This window comes from Leptodactylus fuscus, chromosome 8 (genome assembly GCF_031893055.1).
Source record: "Leptodactylus fuscus isolate aLepFus1 chromosome 8, aLepFus1.hap2, whole genome shotgun sequence".
NCBI lineage: Eukaryota > Metazoa > Chordata > Amphibia > Anura > Leptodactylidae > Leptodactylus > Leptodactylus fuscus.
In genome coordinates, this window is record NC_134272.1 from 84,788,113 (window position 1) to 84,815,166 (window position 27,054).

The window sequence follows — 27,054 nt, forward strand, 5'->3', positions numbered from 1 at the left end:
GAGGAGGCGGAGTCTAAGGTCGGACCTGAATGGAGACTGGTGTGGAGCGATCTTAGACTCCGCCTCCTCCAGCAGAGCCAGCGCTGATTGGTCGAGTTCCGTACTCTGGCCAATCAGCACTGGCCAATGCATTTCTATGGGGAAAAGTTAGCTTGCGAAAATCGCAAACTGACAGGGATTTCCATGAAATAAAGTGACTTTTATGCCCCAGACATGCTTCCCCTGCTGTCCCAGTGTCATTCCAGGGTGTTGGTATCATTTCCTGGGGTGTCATAGTGGACTTGGTGACCCTCCAGACACGAATTTGGGTTTCCCCCTTAACGAGTATATGTTCCCCATAGACTATAATGGGGTTCGAAACCCATTCGAACACTCGAACAGTGAGCGGCTGTTCGAATCGAATTTCGAACCTCGAACATTTTAGTGTTCGCTCATCTCTAATTATTATTATTATGGACACATAATACAACAGAATTTACCAATGTAGGTTTTTTTACATGTAAAATCCTAATGTCATTTCAGGGCAGAGTTAATATTTCAGCTCGGCGTCTGTCATTTGTGTTATCCATTCCTAAGCGCTCATAGCTCACAGGCACAAATCCCAGTTGTCATGCTCATTTTCCTATAGCAGCCAATTTGCAGCTTCTGCTGTTGAAGATAACTCCGCAAATAGCTCATTTTTTTTGGTCCATATTATACATGGACTCCATTGGTGGACACACAGCTGTAATTTGTAGACTCCAAAAATCTGTGTAGAAATACATGCCAGTCATTTTTTTCTCCAGGTTGGATTTTTGATAACAACATGTGTTTTATTTGACAGTGTTTGATCTTGTGGTTCTACTATTAAGCTTGTGTGTAAGGCAATGTTCATTGGTAATTACAATTCCTTGTATGAAAATATAATATTAACATAGTATAGCAGACCTTGGCAATGCAAAGTTTGATAAAAATGTCTGTCCCCCTCCCTGTCTTAAAAGTAGTCCGATGCTAGAACATTCTCTATTGAGATACGAGGACATAGTGTTCACAAGACTAAAACTTGCCATTAGGGTTGAGACGATCTTGAGATTTCAGGATCGTTTTTAAAATCCAATTTCCGATCATTTTTCATCCGAACCTGGTCCCGATCCAAATTACGATCCCAATGCAAGTCAATGGGATTTTTTAATGATCAAAAATCTGATTTTAAAAACGATCCTGTTCACTACACAGCATGGAGTCTAAAAATGGAAGGCTTCAATTTTTGGACTCCATGCTGTGTAGCTACTTATTCCCTCCAACTTACATGCACAGAATCATTGCAGATCCCCGTTGTTCTTGCTTATCTTCTCTCTACTTCACATGCCTGCAGAGCGCTGTGTGCTGGGAGTAGGCAGGGTTTGTTGTGGCTTAGGAGAGTGTGGGCAGGTACAGGGCAAGGAGACATGAGTGCATCATTCTCTTCTCCCCTCCCAGTAACCGCCCACACTCTCTTAAGCCACAAGCCCCGCCTTCTCCCAGCATCTGTAACACTAGCCTGGGAGGCAGGGGTGCGCACCGTGCCCTGCAGGCATGTCACGTAGAGAGAGGAGGAGTGATAACAATGGGGTGTGGAAGCGGCAGCGCTTCTGTGCAGTTAAGTGAGCGATCAGGATTGGAATTCCGTTCCCGATATTTTTTAGGCTGGATCGGAACCCGATCGCGATTGTGAAATTTACTCGATCGCCAATCGGGATCCAATCTTTTCTGATCCCGATCGCTCAACCCTACTTGCCATGCAATCTTTTAAATGGCAGCTTTTAAATGGCCCTATTAAAGTTTTGGTATAGTTAATCTGCGATGGCTTTAGGTCTTGACCCCCAAAGATAAATTATTGGTGGCCTATCCTCAATAGCAGAAACTGGATAACCCCTTTAAGGCTTTTCTTCGAATGTTGTGATATTGTGTCGAATTGTTTTTGGAGTTCATAGCCAGATCCTGTAAGTGTGGACTAATATATATGTTCTTTAAGGGCATAGGGACATCATAAATGTGGGGTAAACTGCTACGTTCCAAGACAAAGTCTATCTAAAAAATGCCTTCCACTCTGGCTTTGAGGAATCTAACTGGCCCTTGAACTTACATCTCCCTTGTTTGTGCCTTTGCAACACAATGAATCTAAAGGGCGCAGTCTGACTTGTATCGAGTCTCTTCCCTTAAAGGATAAATTTAAAAATGTTTCTCTTTTTGTTTTTGTTTTGTAGAGATGAAGAAATTCCTGATCTATGCAAGAAGATCGGAGATACGAGGAGTGGACATAGACAACCCATATTTCAACTTTATCACAGCTTTCACTGTCCCGGATATTGATGATGTCACGGTGGTTGACTTTGACGCTATAGAAGAGAGATTATATTGGACCGATGTAAAAACCCAGACAGTCAAACGTGCTTTTATAAATGGAACGGGCCTGGAGACAGTCATTTCAGGAGGTAGATGTCTCATCTGTGTTCTATTTCTTTATTATTTTTTTGTTATGGAGGACACCCACCCATTCTTTATCACTTGATGTTCAATATGCTATTAATACAACTTTATTGTAGTTGTGTTGTTATCCATGTTGTCTTCATTCCCTTTCTTTTCTAAAACTTTTACATTATAGTTCCCCATATAAGAAGTGGATGACTGTAAGAAGCAGTGACTGTAGCTTACTATAGATGAGACAATACAATATGAGACTATACAGTCTAATCTAGTAACGCTAGGTTTACTCGGGCACCCGGGTCGGCTTGGGGGCCTGAAAGATGGAAACCCAATCTGCTTAAAAAGCAGTTACACCCAAAAACTTGTGGTCCCCATAGACTTCAATGGGGTCCACCATTTTTCTGCCTGGTTTATACTGAAACGGGTGGAGAGAAGAGACCTCCTTGAAGGACTTCTCTCTCCATCGATTTAAGCAGAATCTGGGATGGAGACAAGCGAACGCTAGTGTGAACTATCATAAAGCCTCACTTGTCATGCACGCAGTGACTTATCTACAGTATTTTTAGGTCAAAAGGATCAGGTACATTGAAATCCAACACGACCAAACTTTTTTTTTCCCTCACTATATTATAAAAAGTGATAAAATGTAAAGTAGCATATATACTCGAGTATAAGCCCAGTTTTTCAGCACAGTGTTTGTGCTGAAAAAGTCTTCCTTGGCTTATACTCGAGTCAAGCAAAACAAAACCAAAAAAATATATATATTTTTTTTTTTTTTTTTTTTTTTTGGGGGGGGGCCTATGACCAGCCGCAATAGTAATGTATAGAAACTCTCATAAAATAGGGGGGAAAAGTAGCTTTAAAAAAATATAATAAAAAATAAAATAAAATAAAAGTTCTAAATTCCTCCTTTCCCTAGAATACATATAAAAGTAGAAAATTACTTATTACACATTAGGGATCCCTGTGTCTGACAGTGCCTGGTCTACTGAATATAGGGTCTCTGCAGTGCTCCTGTTCCGTCGGGAAGGAGTTAATAGGAGCACTGCAGATCCCCTATATTCAGCCAGGCTGAATACCAAGTGGGGTAAAATAAACCCAGGCCTCAAGCTCAGGGAAGGGGCAGACAGACAACCAAAACACCCCCTCCCCTTCCCCATCACCCAGCAACTACTGCACCCAAAAACTCCGACCATTTTAATTTTTGAAATTTTCCAGTAGCAGCTGTATTTCCCCCCCCTCGGCTAATACTCGAGTCAATACGTTTTCTCAGTTTTTTGTGGTAAAATTAGGGGCCTCGGCTTATATTCAGGTCGACTTATACTCGAGTATATACAGTACAGTATTAAGTCCGGTGACCCTCATATTCATTAGATGGTTGACCTACAGTATTAATACCTAATGGGTATGAATCTAAATGAAATGAAATAGATTATTTTAACCAGGTTTTATTATATAAGATTACATATTTTTGATTATTTAATAAAATCTATTTTACATATTGTGTATATTATATAATTTAATATATATATATATATATATATATATATATATATATATATATATATATATTGCTCAAAAAAGTCACCACTGCTTCTACTACACATCCCTGCTGATATAAAAATAACTGTTTGCAAAATACAAACATTATAATCTATAGGATTGTTTAGAGAATTGCACATAACGTGATTTCCAATATTTCCAGTAGCTCCAAACTGGAGTTTTTCTTTAGGGATATAGGAAAATACAATGTTCTTCCTATTAGATTGTATCTCTTCAAATTATATCTACAGTACTGATTTCTGCAGGTGTAGAAAAATTCTACAAAGTAAGAATGATTTCAGAAATAGATGAGTTAGTAGTAAAATTCCATCAATATTTGGTGTGACCTTTGCTCTTTGGAGGAGGAGTCCTGGAAGTGATGATCCGGCCCCCACAGATCTCATCATCATCCAGTCTGTCTGGGATGACATGAAGAGACAGATGGATTGAAGCAAGCCTACATCTATAGAAGATCTGTGCTTAGTTCTCCAAGATGGCGGCGGGAACAACCTCCCCGCCTAGTTCTGCCAAATACTGTCTGCAAGTACCGAGAAGAACTGATGGAAGGCAAAGGGCAAAGGTCACACAGAATATTGAGGACATTTCTCTTTATTCATCTCTTGTTTTTAATTGACAATAATAAACTATCAATATGAACCCTTCTATTTCTGAAAGCTGTTCTGAACTTTGTAGCCTTTATGTTTCCATAAGCCGTACCCCATTCCTGTTGTATTCTATGACATTGTATAACAATATGCATGGTTATAAAACATTTGACATTCATTCAGAAATGGCCTCCGATAATGTTTCTTGTGTCTTTACTATGGTTATTCCAAACCTAGCTATTAAAGACGACACGAGTTTCTATCCCCGTGCGGTCGTTAGACATTCGCTGTGTGAACATGAAATTTTGACAGAACAATTTCTAAGCAATACCCAAAGTGCTCAAATTGGCTGTCTTAATTTGCATGGCCGGAGTCTATAGGACAAAGCTTTATTTTTCCCTCCATGTATTCCAGTGAATTATTATTGACCGTAAGTGTAAGTTAATGATAATTATTGCTGGAGGATTTCGGCTTCCTCGGCAGTGAGACATTAATGATTATTGATGTCCTCCCAAAGAGCCAATAGGGGATAAGATTACAGTCATGTAGATTCTTTTGGTTACAATAAAGTGATAATTGAATTTTATGCAAGCTGTGCGGGAACATCTTCACTTAGCTAAGGTTATAATTCCCTCTTTCTGTTCATGTCTGACTTACAGATCTCCATAGTATCAGAGGACTGGCCGTGGACTGGGTGTCTCGTAACTTGTACTGGATCAGTTCAGAGTTTGATGAAACTCAGATTAACGTGGCCAGATTAGACGGATCATTGAAAACATCGGTCATACATGGGATTGATAAAGCTCAGAGCTTAGTGGTTCACCCAATCAGGGGGTAAAGTATCATCTCTACTGGTCTATGGAAAGATATTGCAGAATACAATGTTTTACTGTGTGCAGTTTATATGTCTATGTCGCATTTAAAGGGGGAATTTTCCTATTCAGTGGCCTATCTAGCAAGGACAGCTGCTACAAAGGGCTAGTCTCACACAAACCCATCACATTGCCCATGCTGTGCCCCACTAAAGGTGTCTACCAGGGTTGAGCCGATCTTGACTTTTCAGGATCGATTTTAAAATCTGATTTCCGATCATTTTTCATTCGAACCCAATCTCGATCCCAATTCCGATCCCAATGCAAGTTAATGGGATTTTTTAGTAATCGGAGATCGGATTTTAAAAGCAATCCTACCCCCTGGTGTCCACTTACCTCCAGAGATGGGTGGTCCTGTGCCCCGTGCCTTCATTCTTCACCTCGTTGCTGCTCCACGCTGCTTTTCTTCCTTCGATGCCCCCTCCCTGCCAGGTTAGGAGAGTGTGGGCGGGTTAGGAGAGTGTGGGTGGGTACTGGGAGGGGAGACGTCACATCTCCACGCCTTTTACCTGCCCACACACTAAGCCACAAGCCCCGCCTACCTAGCGCTTTAAACACTAACCTGGGAGGCAGCGGCAGCGAGGCAAGAAGAAGGAGGGCACTGGAGCAGCCATCTCTAGAGGTAAGTAGCTGCTAGAGATTTAGTTTAGCCTTCCATTCGAATGAATGGAGGCAGCCAGCGCGCAGGGGGTTAAGGCTGTGTGTCGGCTGCTTCCATTCCTTCCTATGGAACTGCAGCGGAGCCTTCACACTGAATATACATCGTATACTCAGTGTGAAGGCTAAGCAATGCATTGTGGGAAAAATCACCGATCTCGATCCCACATAAAAAGATCGTGTTCGGAATTCCGATGGCGATTGTGAAATCTTCTCAATCCCCGATCAGAATCCGATCTTTTACGAACACGATCGCTCAACTCTAGTGTCTACCATTAGCACATGAGTCTCAGAACAAAGAAGGAAGGTGGCCTCCATTGACTCATTCAAAGGTCCATAACAATGTCCATTGAATCCATTGTCCATTGAATCTCCAACAAAAAGGGACTACAATGGGTAAATGAGCATCACAGTAATGGAGGAATCACATTTTCCATATAGTGTGGACTGGTATGTGTGTGTTACATACCTGGAAAATCGAGTGCACTATAGAAAGAAAGCAAAACCAGCTCAGTGTGATGTTCTGAGCAATGTTCTTGTTAGAAACCTTGTCTTATGGCATTCATAAGGAAGCTACTTTGACATGTCCACCTACCTAACATTGTACAGGTCAAGTCAAAGTATGCCCTGGCATTGGCATTTTTCAACAAGATCATGTTCCTTCTCACACTGCAACATTTTTAGGAATGATTTATGAAAGTTGTCAAGGTATCAAAGTGGCCTTCTGATTTCTAAGATCTCAATCCAATCAATAATTTGTTTGATATGAACATTATATAGAGTTCCAAAGACAGCTTAAAATATGTCAATGGAACTAAAATAATATATATAGATTATAGAATAATTCAACAATCGTACAGATAAAGAACCTTGTATTAACCCATGCCCCCCAAAAAACATACTATTGGTAAAAGATCAAAAATTCACCCTAATGATACTATAGAGAAGGACATATTGGAGCAAGTCCAGAGAAGAGCAACCAAAATGGTGGAAGGTCTGCAAACCATGTCCTATGAGGAGCGGCTAAAAGAACTGGGATTGTTTAGTTTGCAGAAGAGAAGGCTGAGGGGAGATTTAATAGCAGTCTACAAATATCTGAAAGGTAGTCACCGTGCAGAGGGATCTCCCCTATTCTCATTAGCACAAGGAAGTACAAGAAGCAATGGGATGAAACTAAAGGGAAAGAGATACAGATTAGACATTAGGAAAAACTTTCTGACAGTGAGGGTAGTGAGAGAGTGGAATAGGCTGCCACGGGAGGTGGTGGGCGCTCCATCAATGGAAATCTTCAAGCGGAATCTGGATAAACATATAGCTGGGATGATTTAGGAAAACCTGCACTCGCAGGGGGTTGGACCCGATGGCCCTTGAGGTCCCTTCCAACTCTACCAAAAAAGAAAAAAAAAAAAAGAAAAGAAAAAAGAAAAATTTGATCGAATGTTGCCTACCCCTGAAATGAGCATTTTCTCCCCATAGAGTATAATAGGATTCAATATTCGATTCGAGTAGTTGAATATTGAGCGGCTACTCGAAACAAATATTGAATATCGAACATTTCACTGTTCGCTCATCTCTAGTTGGGACGACCTGTGGGACTTCTACTTATCTGAAAGATGTCCCTCATATGCTCTTCTAGCTGTAGAAGACAACCAGTGATAGTCACAAAGACTTGTATAAGTGAAAGGTTGGCATAGCCTTGTGCAACCACCTGATCAATCCTACTAAAATTGTAGGCTCAAGCACTTAGTCCTCGAGTGTGTAAATTGATGACCGATACATCCAGTTCCCATTAAACTCAAGAGTTGTTATCCATGCGTATGTCCACAGACATGAAACAGTTCTGACTTCCAGATGAACTAAAAATACAGACTGCTTCCAAAAACTTCATTTAATTGAGGTTTTCTAACCAGACAGCCGAACTAGGGTACAAATATTAATTATTAGAAAAAAAATTTAGACTTCAAAGAAAAGGTGCATCGCCAATACATATTTTAAGATCATTTTCTTGCGTTTTGAGCAAGTTTGATGATCTGTCATTGAGTCACCAATTAATGAGCTATATCCCTATTCCAAATGAGGAATCTGGCACATTATATAATTACCGAAGGCTTGTTTGATGTTTTTCCTCCTCCTATAATGATGGATATTTGAAGAATATCTGTCTATTTTCTGTGTTCTATTCCTGACTTATTAGAACGTGCGTCAAAATACTTCTTGACTCTCAACGAGATCTCTATCTTCCTAGTGTCGGTTTTCTAAATAGATCATTATGGGAGATGGTTCTCACATGCTAAGATGCAGATGTTTTGTAGGATTTTAATGAAAGTTTTTTTTTATTTTTGTGTGTCGAACGCTCCCATGTGCCAATTACGTTTTGTGATTGCCTTCCCCACATCAAAAAATGTTCACCTTTCATTCGACTCTTGCAATTTGCATTGGCCTGGTCTCTTGTTACGACCCAGAAACCACCCACTAATAACAGTGATCTTTGCTATTTCCTGGAGAAAAATGAAAATATTTGGCCACCTCGATATTTTTCCATTCATCTACCAAAAACTCCAAATTAATTTGTATTATTACCGCTCATTGTGAGTCCCACTTTGATAGAACATATTGAGTTCTAATGGAGATTCTAACAATACCACCGCCAGTTCTTTCCTCTTACATTGTATTCAGGCGTAATGCGCATTTTACTGTTCAGCTTTTCTTAGAAAATTCTGCAGTGATTGTTTGACATTTGTCAAAACGTAACCTTAGTAATATTTTAGTTGCGTAACGGAGGTTTAACAAATGTTTCAAAGAAGAAGGAAACCTGCAATTGTTCGGGAATGTATCACAGGTTTTTCCTATGACTCAACTAAATAAAACACTCAGGTTAGGAGTGGAACTTCAGTCGCAGAACTGACTCCGACTTTAATGCAACATTTTGGAGTGTTTGGTTATAAAAAAGAAAAACTTTCCCTTCGATTTGGAATTTTAAGGAAAAAAGGCTCAAATTTTAAGATATCCAGACTACAGATTATAAATCATTGCTGATGTTTTTTTGTGGCCATACAAGTCAAATGTCGAAAGAGTGTTTTTGACATCCTTGACGTTTTGGCATTTGGTGTACTTTTTGCAATTATTTTAGATAGGTGGAACAATAAATAGAGGCAATTTTTTTTATTTTTTTTAATGTAGATTGTCAGCCCATACAGGGATCACAATGTACATTTTTTTTTTCTCCTATCAGTATGTCTTAGTAGAATGGGATGAAATCCACACAAACATAGGGAGAACATACAAACTCCTAGCAGTTGTTGTTCCTGGCGGGATTTGAACCCAGGATTCCAGCGCTGCAAGGCTTCAGTGCTAACCACTGAGCCACCGTGTTGCTTCTGAGGCCTATCATAGGAAAGAGGAGATTCTCATTTTTTATATTAAGGTTGTTCCCTATATTATTTCTAGACATATCAATGGTTGAAAACACGGACAGAATTAGAATATTTATATGCAACTGTATAAAAATATTCCAATCCCGACGGTATTTTTAACCAGTGAGATCTCCGGAAATAGAACTGCAGTCTTAGTGTCATACGAATGAGGATATTACATAATTTACATAAATAGATTAATGACACAAATGTTGCCAATTTTTTTTTACTTTGTTTGAAAGTTCTAATTATGTTTCAAAATGTAATTGTCAGGGTCACTTTTCTTGGTACATAAAAAAATGATCAAAATCTAGAAAGGTTTGATGTGTGTTTGTGTCATATAACATATTTCATCTTTTATTTCTTGTGAAGGAAGATATTCTGGATGGATGGAAACAGCATAAATATGGCGAATATGGATGGAAGTAATAGCAAGATCCTCTTTCAGAATCAAAAAGAGCCTGTTGGTAAATAAATTCTATGTTTCTACTAAAATATTATATTCTAATATCATTAAATATAAAAACTAAACCTATACCCCTGGTTGCAAATGTAAGTAGTTACCGTACTGCGCTGCAGATAGATAGATGATAGATAGATAGATAGATAGATAGATAGATAGATAGATAGATTAGATAGATAGATAGATAGATAGATAGATAGATAGATAGATAGATAGATAGATAATCTACTGTTTGGAGGGGATTGCATAAGCTTTAAGCATAAAGGGATTGCATAAACTGCTCTTGACCATAGTCCGTATCCCCAGGTGTAACTTGAAGCTCCTGTGCCCCAATGCAAAATCAAGACAGACAAGACAGACAGGATTACAACAGAGACTAGACCTCAAGTGATAACATCCATACTAATCCATCATTACATCCACTACTGACAATAGATAATATCACCTTTTATCTCCCCACCACCCTATGCCTAGGAAATTCTCCCATACCCCCTTAATAAGTTGGCTCCAGTCTATTGCTGCCTATGGCCATGACACTACTGTAAAGCAGATCACTAAATGCAGTTAACAGAACAGCGGAGAAGCTCAAGCAAGATGGCCGACCCCATAATCATGTACAGAAAATAGAATAAAATATTTTCAATCAGAAAATTAAAACATTTAAAAAGTTACAAATGTCACTATTTTGTATTAAATAAATAAAAAATGGCAACATTCCCTTTAACTTGACTTATTGCAATGACTTTTTTTGTGTGATATTCCAGTGCAACAAAATATCAGATTCAAGTGAAAGACGTCTACATCTACAAAGAGGTGGCTAGTTAACTCTCCTAAGAGGTTGTACAGGATTACTATACATGGCTGCTTTACAAAAACTGCCAGAATGTTCCGGCCCAATGTTTACTCAGAAGAGAATCCAAGAATAAACCCGTCCTTGAAGACAAAATAGCTATCGAGTAAAGCAAAACGCGTTGTAATGGGCAAATCTTTTCTTAATTCCACTCGCATTAAGACGTCTACTTTCCTCCGGCCAACTTATCAGACTAGATTCAGTATTTATTCTAGATCCAAGCCTTTATCTAAAGCTGGTTATTGCGAGTGATATCAGCGAGATTTGAGATTTATCCCACAACTTAGCGAGCCTGCCAGCAGTCTGTGAGAGCGTCTCTGATCCAGTCACTGCTCCGCCATACCCTTCCTATTATCTATGCATGGTTGTAGATTCAGCCTCGGAGCCACCATTAGTAATTACAGGGCGCTTTGCTAAGACGTCTACAATAAACACGACAAACTCCCGTCAGCTTTATTTTCCTCTTTTACTTAGATCACATTACAAATTGGCATTGATGTGACGGATCCTCAGCTGCCAATTGTGATATCTGGAGTTGTATAAAATAATATTTATTCTAAACCAAATTTAGTATTTTTATGTTTGTTAAACTTGCCAAAGATATGGAAAATATACTGATTTTCCAACAATTTTTTTGGCTATTTGCCCAAGACAGTTTAAATGGTTGCCAATTTTCATAAGAAGTCAAAGTTGACTAATTTGCTTGAATTTTACCTAAAGCTGCAGTACCTAAAGCCACCACTACTGTCTGTACTCTAAGTGAACAGCATGGGTCCTAGAACATAAACTTTACCGGGAGCCTTGCTGTCCCAAAACAGCAGATCTGTGGCGTTTGCACCTGTAGGACCATCACAGATCTAATATTGATAACCTATTCCAAGGATATGTCATCGATATTAGTAACTGCATAACTCCTATTGATCATTAGGATTGGTCAATAATATCAGATTGGTAGGGAACTAACACAAAGCACTGCTATCTAAAGAGGCCGCAGTATTGAGATGACTGTTGCGACTCTATCACAGCACCCTACATTGTATACTGGCTATGTTTGGTATTGTAGCTCCGCCCCATGAAACTTGGCCTCATTCACTGAACTGCAACTGTGACCAATGAACTTAACATCACATGGCCTGAGAAACAGAAGGTGAGCTTATGCAAGCTCTGCGCCCCTTCAAACAGCTGATCAGTGGGGGTGCTGGGTGTCAGAACCTCCTATGATCTGATATTGATTACTAGGGTTGAGTAATTGGGATCGGAAAAGAACGGATCCTGATCAGCGATCGAGCAAATTTCACGATCGGGATCGGCTGGAAAATGATCTGAAATTGGATTTTGAAATCTCAAGATTGGCTCAACCCTAAAAGTGACTTTTCCCATAGAGATGCATTGACTAGGGTTGAGTGATCGGGATGGGGAAAGATCAAATTCTGATTGGCGAACGAGCAAATTTTAGGATAGGCTTGGAAGATGATCGGAAATCAGATTTTAAAATCGATCCTGAAATCTCAAGATCGGCTCAACCCTATTGATTACATATCCTAAGGATAGGTTATCAATATTTAAATCCTGAAGAAACTTCTTTAAGAAATATGAAATATTTTATGTGACAACCCCTTCTTAGAAGGAAATTCCCCCAGTTCTTAGTTGACCACCACTAGCTCTAAGTCATTATAGGAAAATGCAATATTATATAGCAAACGTTACCATGTAGAGGTAACAATGTAATACTCTTGCAATTCTGAATCATTCTCAGGATTGGTGGGGGTCCCAGACTCCGGGGTCTCAGATCTTTGTTATATTTTTATTGCTTTGGATCTCTTTGGAGACATCTCTGCATAAAATCGTTGGGGATCGCCATCAGATTGAGAGATCCTTACATGGAAAGTGTTGCCAGGAGTTGACCTATTGTTTAAATCCATGGTTATATGGTAAAATATGTTGTAAGAATTTGTGGTAGTTTTTATGTTATTATCTATATAAAAAATCCTAAAAATCTTGTAATTCCAACTCCTGGCATCAGGTCTATGATAGTCTGTGACCTCCTGTGTCCTGGAGATAGACCATAGGCCATAGACACAATTGTCTGGAGCAGACACTATTGTGTTTTCTAGGCATGTTCTGCAGACTTTGTGTAGATTAGATGTGACCTCTCCTATTGTGACTGGAGGATTCTGTATCTTGTCTACATATACATGACCGCTGGGGTTGAGCCGAACTTGAGATTTCAGGATCGATTTTGAAATCTGATCTCCGATCATTTTCCAGCCAATCCCGATCATGAAATTTGCTCGATCGCTGATCAGGATCTGATCTTTCCCGATCACTGAACTCCAGTCAATGCTTGTCTATGGGAAAAGTCACTTTTAGGATTGAGCCGATCTTGAGATTTCAAAATCCGATCCTGATCATGAAATTTGCTCAATCGCCGATCGGGATCCGAGCTTTTCCGATCCCAATCACTCAACCCCTATGATTGCTGTGATCATCAGTGTGCTGTAAGTGAGGCGACTGCTGCAAAGAAATCTCCTAAGGATAACAGAACATCTTAGCACTGGTCACTCGGCCTACAAGTATACAGACACTGACCCTACCACCCTTGTAGACCTTGGGTAAGTAATTTCGAGTAGACGATGATAGGAATATCCACATCCCAGACCCTACAACCCCAAGGTCTCCGTATTGTAAAACAGCCATAACACGTGGTTAAATAGACCAAGTGTCAATAAAAATAGAATAAAACGTAAATTTACAATTAACTGGAAAGCGAATAACCTGGATGTGGCACAAGCAGATGTTCTAGAGAGCATTGTTTTACAATGTTGTAATCTCTATGACCCACATGCTCATTGTAGCCGTGAGATGGTTAAGGCTCAATAAATGAGGATTTATTACGGCTTTCTATTATCTTCCGCAGCGAGAAGCCGACTCTGTGATTTGTATTTAGCTGTCATCTAATAAATAATGATATATCTGAGTCACATGTTTTATGATATTTTGATGTAAGAACAAAACCAGCTTACAGTATATCATAAACGGGGGACAAATCAGCCGAGCGTTTGTGCCAGGGTAGCGCTGGGTATTGTAGATCAACCATAGACCTGTCATATATTATGTTCTTTACATTAGCCGCCGGCCCTTCAGTCCCAGCCGTTAACATGAAAATAAACCCATCAGTTTTAATCCTTACATTATGTTTCCCTGTGATTTGGATTGAATAGAATACAGTGCAGTTACAGACTCGTTTTTTGCTATTTGTGGCTTGTGAACTATTACACCGTTTTTTTTTTACTTTTTTGGAAATAAAATAAGAAAAATATATTAAATTTAATTTTGACCCGGGTTTTCGAGGCTTCTCTTGGCTAAGCATCTCTTATGTCTCTATTATACTTTTCTGAAAGCTGAGATTCTAAGGTTCTATTCGCACAAATATCAAAGTCGGCCATATGATGGATGTTTTTGTGATGGCCGTTATATGGACGTTGATATACATTGATTTCCGCAAAACTATTCACATGTCTATCTTTATGATTGGCCATTTTAATGGACCATCAAAAAATAAGACATGTCATTTTTCAATTGTTTTTAAAGGATCTCTCATAGAGGATTTGGAAAACTGTCGCAATACAGATACAAAATGACCAGAATTCAGAGAATTCAAGATCAATTTTAAAATCCGATTTCCGATCATTTTCCAGCCGATCCCGATCGTGAAATTTGCTCGATCGCCGATCGGGATCCGATCTTTTCCGAACCTGATCGCTCAACTCTAGTCAATACTTCTCTATGGGAAAAGTCACTTTTCGAGATGAGCCGATCTTGAGATTTTAAAATCCGATTTCCGATCATTTTCCAACCGATCCCGATTGTGAAATCTGCTCAATCATGATCCGATCTTTTCCAAACTCGATCGCTCAACCCTAAATATAAGCTAAATGCACCAGAATTCTGGCTTAGTCCGGATTCATACCAGTGTTCAGTCTCTGCTTGAAAAATATGGAGATAAAAGTCATGCATTTTTCGGGTGGAAACCCAGTAGACCCCACTTTTCAAATGAATTAGGTTTCCGTTTTTAAATCCCTGTGTCATACAGCAATATACCTGCCATTAAATCTGATGCTGGCAAAGCCTTCAGTGTGAACAGAGCTGTTGTTGGGCTTGATTCACATCTGTGTTCGGTATTCCGTTCGGAGACCTCCCGAATGGAATACTGAACGCAATGACAAGCAATCAGCACATGGACCCCATAGACTAAATTGGGGTCCTTGTTTTTTCACACAGTGTCCACAGGGAACATGCAGAGAGAAAATTACTTTATGAACTACTTTCCTCTCTGCATGACTCATGCAGACACCACGCGTAAAACACACGGACCCCATTATAGTCTATGGGGTCTGTGTGCTTTCATAAACTTATCATTTGTCAATGTGTTCGGTATTCCGTTCGGGAGGTCACCGTGCAGACTCCCTGAACAGAATACCGAACGCAGATGTGAACCAGGCCATGCTTTGTTACATATTTGATGAATTGGATACTTTCAACATCCAATCAAAATCCTTCCATCCCTACAAAGCTTTAATGACGTTTCTGAAGTTTCCTTTTACTCTGGCCATGCTGCATTCTTTAATTCTTACTTTTCTTAATTCTTAAGTTTAAATCCTTTGGGAATATTTCTAACAAATGGACGATCACCAGAAAAACAAACTAATTCGTTGCAACATCGAGTTACCATAGGAACCAGGAAAACTCAAAAACAGCAGCCAGACATCTGAGTAGTACTTAGGCTAAGGACCCACATAGCGAAATCCAGCGACGGCTAAATCCATAAAAAATGTATAACTAAGGTCAATATGAAACACAAAAGTTTTCTAGTAAAGTTATTAGAAGTGATCTTTCTTAAAATTCTATGGCTCAGGATCAGGTTTCTATTTTCTTTTCGTTCTATAAAGCAAAACATCACACAAAGAGGTTTTGCATCTATTGTTCAAGAGTAAAAAATGTAATAAACTGGAGGCGGAGCCATGGATTGTAATTAGCATGTCACTTAAATTGTACAGTGAAAGGCATTAACAAGAAAAAATGAAACACAAAAACACCAAAATTGTGAAATTTTGGTATTTTCCATCAACCTCAAAGATGTATAACAAATGTCCTTTCTTCCTACTTTCTTTTTTTCTCTTTCTTTCTTTCTTTCTTTCTTTCTTTCTTTCTTTCTTTCTTTCTTTCTTTCTTTCTTTCTTTCTTTCTTTCTTTCTTTCTTTCTTTCTTTCTTCCTACCCTACCTTCTTTCCTTCCTTCCTTCCTTCCTTCCTTCCTACCTACTTTCTGTCCTTCTTTTCTTCCTACCTACCATCCTTCTTTCTTTCCTACTTACCTTCTGTCCCTCTTCCTTCTTTCTTTCCTACTTACCTTGTCCCTCTTCCTTCTTTCTTTGCTAACTACCTTCTGTCCTTCTTTCCTTCCTACCTATCTTCTATTATTCTTTCCTTCCTACCTACCGTCCTTCTTTCCTTCTTTCTTCCATCCTACTCTTCCTTCCTTCCTTCCTTCCTTCCTTCCTTCCTTCCTTCCTTCCTTCCTTCCTTCCTTCCTTCTGTCCCTCTTCCTTCTTTTCTTCCTACCTACCTATCTTCTGTTCTTCTTTCCTTCCTACCAACCTTCTGTCCTTCTTCCTTCTTTCCTTCCTACATACTGTCCTTCTTTCCTTCCTACCTACCTTCTGTCCTTCTTTCCTACCTATCTTCTGTTCTTTTTTCCTTCCTATCTTCTTTCCTTCTTTCTTTCTTTCTTTCTTTCTTTCTTTCTTTCTTTCTTTCTTTCTTTCTTTCTTTCTTTCTTTCTTTCTCTTTCTTTCTCTTTCTTTCTTTCTTTCTTTCTTTCTTTCTTTCTTTCTTTCTTCCTTCCTTCCTTCCTTCCTTCTTACCCTTCCTTCCTTATGTCCTTCTGACCTACCTACCTTCTGTCCCTCTTTCCTTCCTACCAACCTTCTGTCCATCTTCCTTCTTTCCTTCTTACCTACCGTCCTTCTTTCCTTCCTACCAACCTTCTGTCCATCTTCCTTCTTTCCTTCCTACCAACCTTCTGTCCATCTTCCTTCTTTCCTTCCTACCTATCTTCTGTTCTTCTTTCTTTCTTCTCCTTCTTTCTTTCTTTCTTTCTTTCTTTCTTTCTTTCTCTTCTTTCTTTCTCTTTCTTTCTTTCTTTCTTTCTTTCTTTCTTTCTTTCTTTCTTTCTTTCTTTCTTTCTTTCTTTCTCTTTCTTTCTTTCTTTCTTTCTTTCTTTCTTTCTTTTTTCCTTCCTTCCTTCTTACCCTTCCTTCCTTATGTCCTTCTGTCCTACCTACCTTCTGTCTCTCTTTCCTTCCTACCTACCATCCTTTCCTTCCTACCAACCTTCTGTCCATCTTTCTTCTTTCCTTCCTACCTACCGTCCTTCTTTCTTTCCCACCAACCTTCTGTTCTTCCTTCCTTCCTTCCTTCCTTCCTTCCTTCCTTCCTTCCTTCCTTCCTTCCTTCCTTCCTATCTTCTTTCTTCCTTCCTACCTACCTTCTGTCCCTCCGTCCTACCTACCTTCTGTCCTTCTTTCCTTCCTACGAATCTTCTATCCTTCCTTCCTTCCTTCCTTCCTTCCTTCCTTCCTTCCTTCCTTCTGTCCCTCTTCCTTCTTTTCTTCCTACCTACCTATCTTCTGTTCTTCTTTCCTTCCTACCAACCTTCTGTCCTTCTTCCTTCTTTCCTTCCTACATACTGTCCTTCTTTCCTTCCTACCTACCTTCTGTCCTTCTTTCCTACCTATCTTCTGTTCTTTTTTCCTTCCTATCTTCTTTCCTTCTTTCTTTCTTTCTTTCTTTCTTTCTTTCTTTCTTTCTTTCTTTCTTTCTTTCTTTCTCTTTCTTTCTCTTTCTTTCTTTCTTTCTTTCTTTCTTTCTTTCTTTCTTTCTTTCTTCCTTCCTTCCTTCCTTCCTTCTTACCCTTCCTTCCTTATGTCCTTCTGACCTACCTACCTTCTGTCCCTCTTTCCTTCCTACCAACCTTCTGTCCATCTTCCTTCTTTCCTTCTTACCTACCGTCCTTCTTTCCTTCCTACCAACCTTCTGTCCATCTTCCTTCTTTCCTTCCTACCAACCTTCTGTCCATCTTCCTTCTTTCCTTCCTACCTATCTTCTGTTCTTCTTTCTTTCTTTCTTTCCTTCTTTCTTTCTTTCTTTCTTTCTTTCTTTCTTTCTCTTTCTTTCTTTCTTTCTTTCTTTCTTTCTTTCTTTCTTTCTTTCTTTCTTTCTTTCTTTCTTTCTTTCTCTTTCTTTCTTTCTTTCTTTCTTTCTTTCTTTCTTTCTTTCTTTCTTTCTTTCTTTCTTTCTTTCTTTTTTCCTTCCTTCCTTCTTACCCTTCCTTCCTTATGTCCTTCTGTCCTACCTACCTTCTGTCTCTCTTTCCTTCCTACCTACCATCCTTTCCTTCCTACCAACCTTCTGTCCATCTTTCTTCTTTCCTTCCTACCTACCGTCCTTCTTTCTTTCCCACCAACCTTCTGTTCTTCCTTCCTTCCTTCCTTCCTATCTTCTTTCTTCCTTCCTACCTACCTTCTGTCCCTCCGTCCTACCTACCTTCTGTCCTTCTTTCCTTCCTACGAATCTTCTATCCTTCCTTCCTTCCTTCCTTCCTTCCTTCCTTCCTTCCTTCCTTCCTTCCTTCCTTCCTTTCTTCCTTCCTTCCTGTCTCTTTTCCTTCCTTCTTTCTCTTTCTCGCTCCCTTCCTTCCTTCCTTTCAAACTTTCTTTCTATTCTCCCCTATCTCCTGATAGACGTATTTGCATAGACACCCCCCTATGTTCCTAGCCTGCTCTTGTTTGCCTACTGTACAGTTTTTTTAATCCAAAATTAATCAAATTCCTACAAGGGATCTTAATTAACACTTGAAATGACAGTGGTAAAGAAATTGACCTGGAAAGTGATTTTGGCTAATGAGCTGTGTGTACTGAACTGTCCCGAGAATTCTTACTTGGAAGCAATGATGACTTTGCCAAGTATTTGTATGTAGGTTGGGGGTGGGGAGTGCGTGGGGTGGGGGTGGGGGGTTATAGGACTTAGAGGGAGCGCACATGTTTTAATACCAGCCTTACAGCAAAACCCAGACAGTGATGAAAAACTCTAATAAGCTCTATCTCATAATGAATGTGCATTACTTGCCAATTAAATGTGCCCAGGCTGTTGGTAATACATCTCGGGATGCTTTAATTACAGGAGTTATGCATGCCTTAATTCTGCTTAGTGTAGAACGAAGAGTTAAATAATTGTAAAACCGCGTTCTTGTAAGGAGGAAAGATGGAAACGCAGATTATCTCGCTATAAATATAGACTTGATGCATTGGGGCATTTTCTTGTGAAACTATATGATGGCCAATTAATTAGGACTCTAAATAGTTCGCGCTCGGCCTATTATGTCGGAAAATAAATATTTTGCCATCAGAACTCCTCGCTGTCAGCCGCGTCTTTAGGATAATGTATGTCGCCTTTTTATCTTTCGACTCCTTTAAATCCACACACATGTTCCGGCGTCGATGTGTCGGCTCGGATTCTGCCTTTCCTTGTAGATTTCCAGTTGCTGGAGGCGCCGGCCTATTTTTCTGTCATTATTTTTAATGGGCATTTTTAAGATATCACTGGAGCTAATATGCAAATGTTAACAAATGGGAAGTAAATATGTTTCTACTTAATTGCAAATTGCATCGTTATCAAGGGATAATGTTATGGTAATGATTTCTGCCATGAATATTTATGGAACGGACACAGTGGTCGCCATCTTATAGTCGCCGCCAGAGGATCGTACAATGTTGTCGGCTAAATTTACTGTAGTCATTGTAAACGGCGCCAGGTTGTAAATAGTTCAGCAAGTTTTGTTCTTCTGCAAATACTCCCAAACACATATAATGTCTATAAACAGTATCTGCATATACATCTAACAATGTCTGTTTCATGTATCATCTATCTATCTATCTATCTATCTATCTATCTATCTATCTATCTCCTATCTATCTATCTATCTATCTATCTATCTATCTCCTATCTATCTATCTATCTATCTATCTATCTATCTATCTATCTCCTATCTATCTATCTATCTATCTATCTATCTATCTATCTCCTATCTATCTATCTATCTATCTATCTATCTATCTATCTATCTTATATACTATCTATCTATCTATCTATCTATCTATCTATCTATCTATCTATCTCCTATCTATCTATCTATCTATCTCCTATCTATCTATCTATCTATCTATCTATCTATCTCCTATCTATCTATCTATCTATCTATCTATCTATCTATCTATCTCCTATCTATCTATCTATCTATCTATCTATCTATCTCCTATCTATCTATCTATCTATCTATCTATCTATCTCCTATCTATCTATCTATCTATCTATCTATCTCCTATCTATCTATCTATCTATCTATCTATCTATCTATCTATCTATCTCCTATCTATCTATCTATCTATCTATCTATCTATCTATCTATCTTATATACTATCTATCTATCTATCTATCTATCTCCTATCTATCTATCTATCTATCTATCTATCTTCTATCTATCTATCTATCTATCTATCTCCTATCTATCTATCTATCTATCTATCATCTATCTATCTATCTATCTATCTATCTATCTATCTCCTATCTATCTATCTATCTATCTATCTATCTATCTATCTCCTATCTATCTATCTATCTATCTATCTATCTATCTATCTATCTATCTATTACACTATAGTATCTAAAGGTAAAGCACATGTTGCCATTTTAACATAGATAGTAATTTCTATGATTTCCTAAACACATCTCAGCATTGATTATGTCAGAAAACCTGTTTGATTATTTTGCCTACCAGAAAACCCCCGGATTACATTACTGGTAACATCATTTTCCTTGATCATTTAGTCAATGCGCTCATTGCATCACGGTTTATGTACAATTACAATGTAACTTAATAACTTCTGTAATGATGTTAGATGTTATTTTTTTGAATATTCAATCTCTTTAATGCATTTACAGGATTATCGATAGACTACGCCGACAACAAGTTATATTGGATCAGCTCTGGTAACGGGACCATAAATAGATGTAGCCTGGATGGCAGTAATTTAGAAGTAATAGAGTCAATGAAGAAGAAATTAACAACGAAAGCCACTGCATTAACTATTGTGGGTAAGTGGGTTATACCTGTGTAATGGATTCTATCGATCCGCTCCTGATTAATTATGGCCTGTGTGGATAAGAATAATGGGAAAATATACCCTATATATCCTGTACTGGAAAGACAAACAATGATAGATAGATAGATAGATAGATAGATAGAATCTATCTATCTATCTATCTATCTATCTATCTATCCATCCATCCATCTAACTCATATCTATCTATCTATCCATCCATCTATCTAACTCATATCTATCTATCTATCTATCTATCTATCTATCTATCTATCTATCTCCTATCTATCTATCTATCTATCTATCTATCTCCTATCTATCTATCTATCTATCTATCTATCTATCTATCTATCTTCTATCTATCTATCTATCTATCTATCTATCTATCTATCTATCTCCTATCTATCTATCTATCTATCTATCTCCTATCTATCTATCTATCTATCTATCTATCTATCTATCTATCTATCTCCTATCTATCTATCTATCTCATATCTATCTATCTAGCTATTCCTTGCTTTAGCCAAAAGTTCATGAGAATTATGCAACTATCATTGTTAAAGACTAGAGATGTGCAAATTGGTTCGTAACAAATTGGCTTCAACCCTTCTGGTTTGCTCTGATCCCAAAATTTTGGGGGTTCGTTATCTGAAAGTGAAATTATTGTATTATTAAATTATTGCATTCTGGTGTCCTATTGGTCCCCTCCGGTGTTATCTCTTTCGGATTTGTTTCATCTATAAATTTATTTGGGAATTTTAATATCTTTTTTAAAATACATTTACTTATGTATTTTTTATTTGGTGTCTGATACTGTAACAATTGTGGTCTTGATTTAATTGACCGATGATCAAACCTTTTTGGTTGGATTTCTCATCGCTCCTACATAAAACATGCCTCATAAACAGTTTTCTCCCCCCCAAACTGTTCCACTGTGATTATATGGTTGAGTGTACAATTTTACTGAAACTTAAAGTGTGTGCAAAATGATGAACAACTTTTTATATATAAGTAACACAGGAGAAATGAGAAACATTGTGATATATTGTGTTAAAGAAATATGTTTCCTTTTACACAGAAGTCTATGGAGAAGAGAGGGGAGAGGAGGGGGTCTTCTGGAAATGACACACTCTGCTACACTGTTAGTGATCTCATCTGACACTGCCATCTTTAAAGATCAGGCTCTATCACTGCATAGCAGGCTTTTCCTCTTCTTCTCCTTTCCATAGACTTCTAAGTGTGAGGTGAATGAGAAAGATTCTATATAAATAAGCAATATAAGTAAATGTAAAGTCGAGGAAAGAGCAGGAAAATAAGTGGAGAAAGAAACATATTTCACTAAAAAGAAATTTGGAATTTTGGAATGGAATTGGAATGGAATTTCTAACTTTGTCATGTATTGAATGTAGATCCTGTTCTGGACTCATTACACACTACCTGTTTACCAATTTGGCAAGACCAAGTGACCATGTGTAATGAAAAGAGGGGTCACAACTAGGATTGAGCTGATCTTGAGATTTCAGGATCGATTTTAAAATCCGATTTCGATCATTTTCTAGCCGATCCTGATCGCGAGGGTGAAATTTGCTCGATCACCGATCGGGATCTGATCTTTCTCAATCCCGATCGCTCAACCCCAATTGTATATTATATATAGAGTAGTGTTCAGTTGTTCTTGAGATTTAAAAATCCGATTTTCGATCATTTTCCATCCAATCCCGATCGTGAAATTTGCTCGATCGCCGATCGGGATCCCATCGGTTCCGAACCCAATCGCTCAACCCTAGTCGCAACATTTACCCCAGTTGCAAATTTTGGGAAAAAGAAGTATTAGGGCCCTTTACCTTTGATTTTCAGACTAGATAAGCGGCCATGCCTGACAGCAACTTACTCCCCTATATTTATTGAGATCCTATACGTGCTGTTCCAAGCCAAGTGTGCATGTATATAAGGGGTCAGAATGAACAACTGATCATGTCCAGTGTTGAACATTGATGCAAAATTCCTCCATAAATGACTTCCCTCTGGTTCTAAAACAATCTAGTATACAATTTTTAGAAGGATGTTCTAAATTGTTTCATAATTATTCCACTTCTGATACATTTTTGGATGTATATAAGTGTTATTATGTCACAGACGTACAGTATGGCGCACGCAAAACCCCGTTCAATAAGACAAATCGTCCGTCAGTGGCCGAGCACAGCAGAAGAGCCTACGTGGCCGTGAAAGCTCGGATAGATGATGACAGATACCGCAGAGCAATTTTCTGAAGAATATGGATTTAGGCTTTCATTAGTTTCAAAAATAAGTTAGTATCAAAGAAAAACAATTGATTTGACCCAGTAAATTCTTTCTTAACCATTTTTATACTTATTTGGTCTCTTCAGAAGAGGATTTGTCAGAAAATAATGTTTTTGAGAGAAAGTTATTTTGGCAAATGTAATGAAAAGTTTTCTACTTTTAAATCAACTCGGAGAGGTCGCCTGACGTTTCAGAATTGCAAATAGCCCCGGTCTAGTATTGCCTGGACGGCGTGTTGTTGGTCTTGTGTATTCACTAGAACTCAGTGATGTTATAATGCAGGGAAGAAGCTATAACGGGTGCAGAATTAGCAGTTGCACCCTTGTCCTGGTGCCTCGGGAGTGCAAAGACCCCTCCACCACATGCAAAGACACCAATGTTATAAATGAATATTATATATGGCACCTGGTAGACGTGGAGACCTGACGCAGGTTCTGCCTAGAAACCCAAGGTGCTGCTGCTTGGACAGTAATCGTGTTTTCCAACTGGTGGACATTAGAGATGAGCGAACAGTAAAATGTTCGAGGTTCGATATTAGTTTCGAGTAGCCCCTCAATATTCGACTACTCGAATCGAATATCGAACCCTATTATACTCTATGGGGGGAAAATGCTCGTTTCAGGGGTAGGCAACATTAGATTAAATTATACTTACCAAGTCCACGAGTGAGGGTCAGGCTGGATCCTTCGAGAAGTCTTCTCCTTGCAGCGTCCCCGCGGCATCTTCCGGCTCTGAATTCACTCTGCCAGGCATCGAGTCTGGGCAGAGCCGACTGCGCATGCCCGCACTACAAGCGGACACGCGCAGTCGGCTCTGCCCAGGCCCGATGCCTGGCAGAGTGAATTCAGAGCCGGAAGACGCCGCGGGGAAGCTGCACGGAGAAGACTTCTAAAGGTAGGAGAAGAACCAATGTTGATTGGCTGACTGTATAGCATTTGGCCAATCAATGCTGGTTCTGCATCGAACTTTTCCATTCGAATAGCGAGTAGTACTCAATCGAGTACGAGTATTTCGAATACCATAGTTGATCTCTAGTGGACATGCCAACTTCCAGCACCGATGCTTGTGCGAGCCGCACCACATGAAACCACATATCCCCTCTTTGCTATGTGTAGTGGCTGGAAAAGGTCCTGTAAGTTTAGTCTCATTTACTCTAATATTATAGTTGTAGACAGACCCTTCACGTCGGCCATTTTTGTGACTAATGTCCATTAATAATTCATATGAACGCGAGAAGAGTTGGCCATTATTTCTAATTCATTAAATTGTGATCCGCATTACCTTCCTACATTAAAATGTTAGATATAGAACCTACACAGCCCTTGACAGTAGGATGTATAATCTACCGCCAGACGCCAAAATTCAGTCTTCAAGCTCAGATCTCAAGGGCTACCAATAATTTCTCTAATTAATAATAATTAACCAGTAATCCCGGCTCTAATTATTTCCAAGACAGCTTGACTGTTGTGCCCCGAGGGCTGAGTTTGGATCCTCCTCATCTTCCTTATCTCTATGTGGTCTGTTGATGTATGAAACCAACAGCTTGCAAAAAAATAAATGTTTACTGTTCTATTAGATTACAATTACCAACCGTAATTCTCGTCGGCTCTTGGGGGGGCGGCGCGTCAAATCTTTTGAAGTTCACTAACAAATTCATCAATTCTGATCACAGTAGGCATAATATTTCTCAAAAGGATATTTTTCAGTTCTTTTGATGTTTTTTTTACTGTATTGCTGAGGTCCCTCAAGTGACGATGGCTTCAGGGTGCAATGGATTCCACTTACAATGGTCTTCCCGGAACCAATTAATATTGTAACTGGAGGGATCTCTATGTTTTATTTATATGAGGACCAAAGAGAGACCAAAATAAGTGACATCTCCCCAGGAGGACTTCATGTACAATACTCAGAAGTTGTTACATTTGTGGCCATAAAGTGAGTTGTATCATCCTGCAGATCTAATGTTTTTGAAAATCTCGAACTAGTCATTTTTGGGAAATGGACCAGAATTATAAATCTCCAGAAATAAATCTCCATCTATAGGGTTTACTTGTATTACATGTAGGATCTGTAAATCTTTAGGGGTCTTGTCTGGTGACATAAAAAAAAAATTGGGTAGTTTGATTGTAAACCAATAAAAGTTCTTTTATTCTAATGTTGCGTTGTCTGATACAAGCCCCCACTTTATTACAGTTTCCGTTCCTTTTCACGTTGATTTCAATGGGTTACGTTTTCCGTGTGGAACACATTGAAATCAATGGGTAGAAAAGTCTCCCATTGATTTCAATTTGTTCTGCGTGGAAAATGGAACCCATTGAAGTCAATGGGAGTCTTTTTCAGCGCTGATTTTTACACGAGTTATCGTGCCAGAATCAGCGCCACTTTACTCCATGTGAACGGACCCTAAGGCAGTTTCTGCCTCAAAATTAGCTACAAATTTTGGCTGAAATCCACCTCTCATTAATTTCAATGGGAGGCAGATGCTGAATATCTTCAGCTAGCTAGGGTTGAGCCGATCTTGAGATTTCAGGATTGATTTTAAAATGCAATTTCCGATCATTTTCCAGCCGATCCCGATCGTGAAATCTGCTCGATCGCCGATCGGGATCCGATCTTTCCCGATCCCCGTCGCTCAACCCTAGTCAATGCTTCTCTATGGGAAAAGTCACTTTTATGGTTGACCTGATCTTGAGATTTCGAAATCGAATTTCTGATCATTTTCCAGCCAATCCTGATTGTGTATTTTCCTTGATCGATGATTTCCGATCTTGATCGCTCAACTCTACAGCTAGCAGAAAAAATAAGCATCATGCTTAATCTTCAGACAGATTCTGCCTAATAGTTCCCACTAAAGTGATTGGGAGGTAAAAAAAATTCTGCTTGGCTAGTACGTAATTTGTAAATTCTGGAGCAGATTCCGCAGTGGAATTGGGTCAAGGCTGAATTTTTCCTAACGGTCCGAAATAGTGCGCATAGGGCAGCTTAACCTAAGAAGTCCTCAAAAAGTTTAGATATGTTTTAAAGTTATTACATTGAAAATTGCAAAAAGTTTCAACTTCCAAAAATAAAAGTTTTTTTTTTTTTTTAATGTTCTCTGGGTAATAGTTTGGAAAAGACAGAATTCCATCAAAGCCTGAATGTAAGTCTGGTTACAACATGCTCAATGCTGTGCGGGTGCTTAAAAAGCTGGTGATTTTCTGCACGATTTCATTCACTTTTTCAAACTAATTTCTGTGTATAAATAGATGATGCCGAAATTACAAATTGTCATCCGTAATTCATGACATGTTTGCACATTCAAGCCCTATGGCTGAAATTTGCAAACTGTTTTCGAAATGCAAAACAAAGCGAATAAAAACCCGACGTTGTTTACTTTTTTTTAAAAAACTTCCATGATGGAATGTTTTTTGGAAAATGTAAAACAACTACATTGTGCTCTTTAACAATGTTTCGACTGGTGCGGTGTTTAGATGTTATCTCTCCATTGACTTTGGTTTGCATGATTCTTTGGCTTCAATCAATGCTAACGGAATAAGGACAGCGCGTTTCCCTTGGGGAGCAGCTGGAGTTCCTTAATGACGGGAATCATTAGGACCATTTGTTTGTGTTTTCGCATCGCTCTCATTGGTTTTCTAGGAAACCGTCCGCACTTTATACTCGGATAAAAGGTTTTGCTGAGCTTCACAGCCG

At 38.8% G+C, this 27,054-nt stretch overlaps 1 protein-coding gene across 1 annotated transcript in view; it reads left to right on the forward strand.

Moving 5' to 3' along the window:
• The window catches only part of LRP1B (LDL receptor related protein 1B), a 1,094,775-nt gene that overhangs the window by 753,739 nt on the left and 313,982 nt on the right, over positions 1-27,054 (forward strand). Inside the window, exons 29-32 of the mRNA XM_075284520.1 lie at positions 2,226-2,453; positions 5,252-5,426; positions 9,907-10,001; positions 20,906-21,058. Coding sequence (XP_075140621.1) covers positions 2,226-2,453; positions 5,252-5,426; positions 9,907-10,001; positions 20,906-21,058 — 651 coding nt within the window. The remainder of the gene's footprint in view (positions 1-2,225; positions 2,454-5,251; positions 5,427-9,906; positions 10,002-20,905; positions 21,059-27,054) is intronic.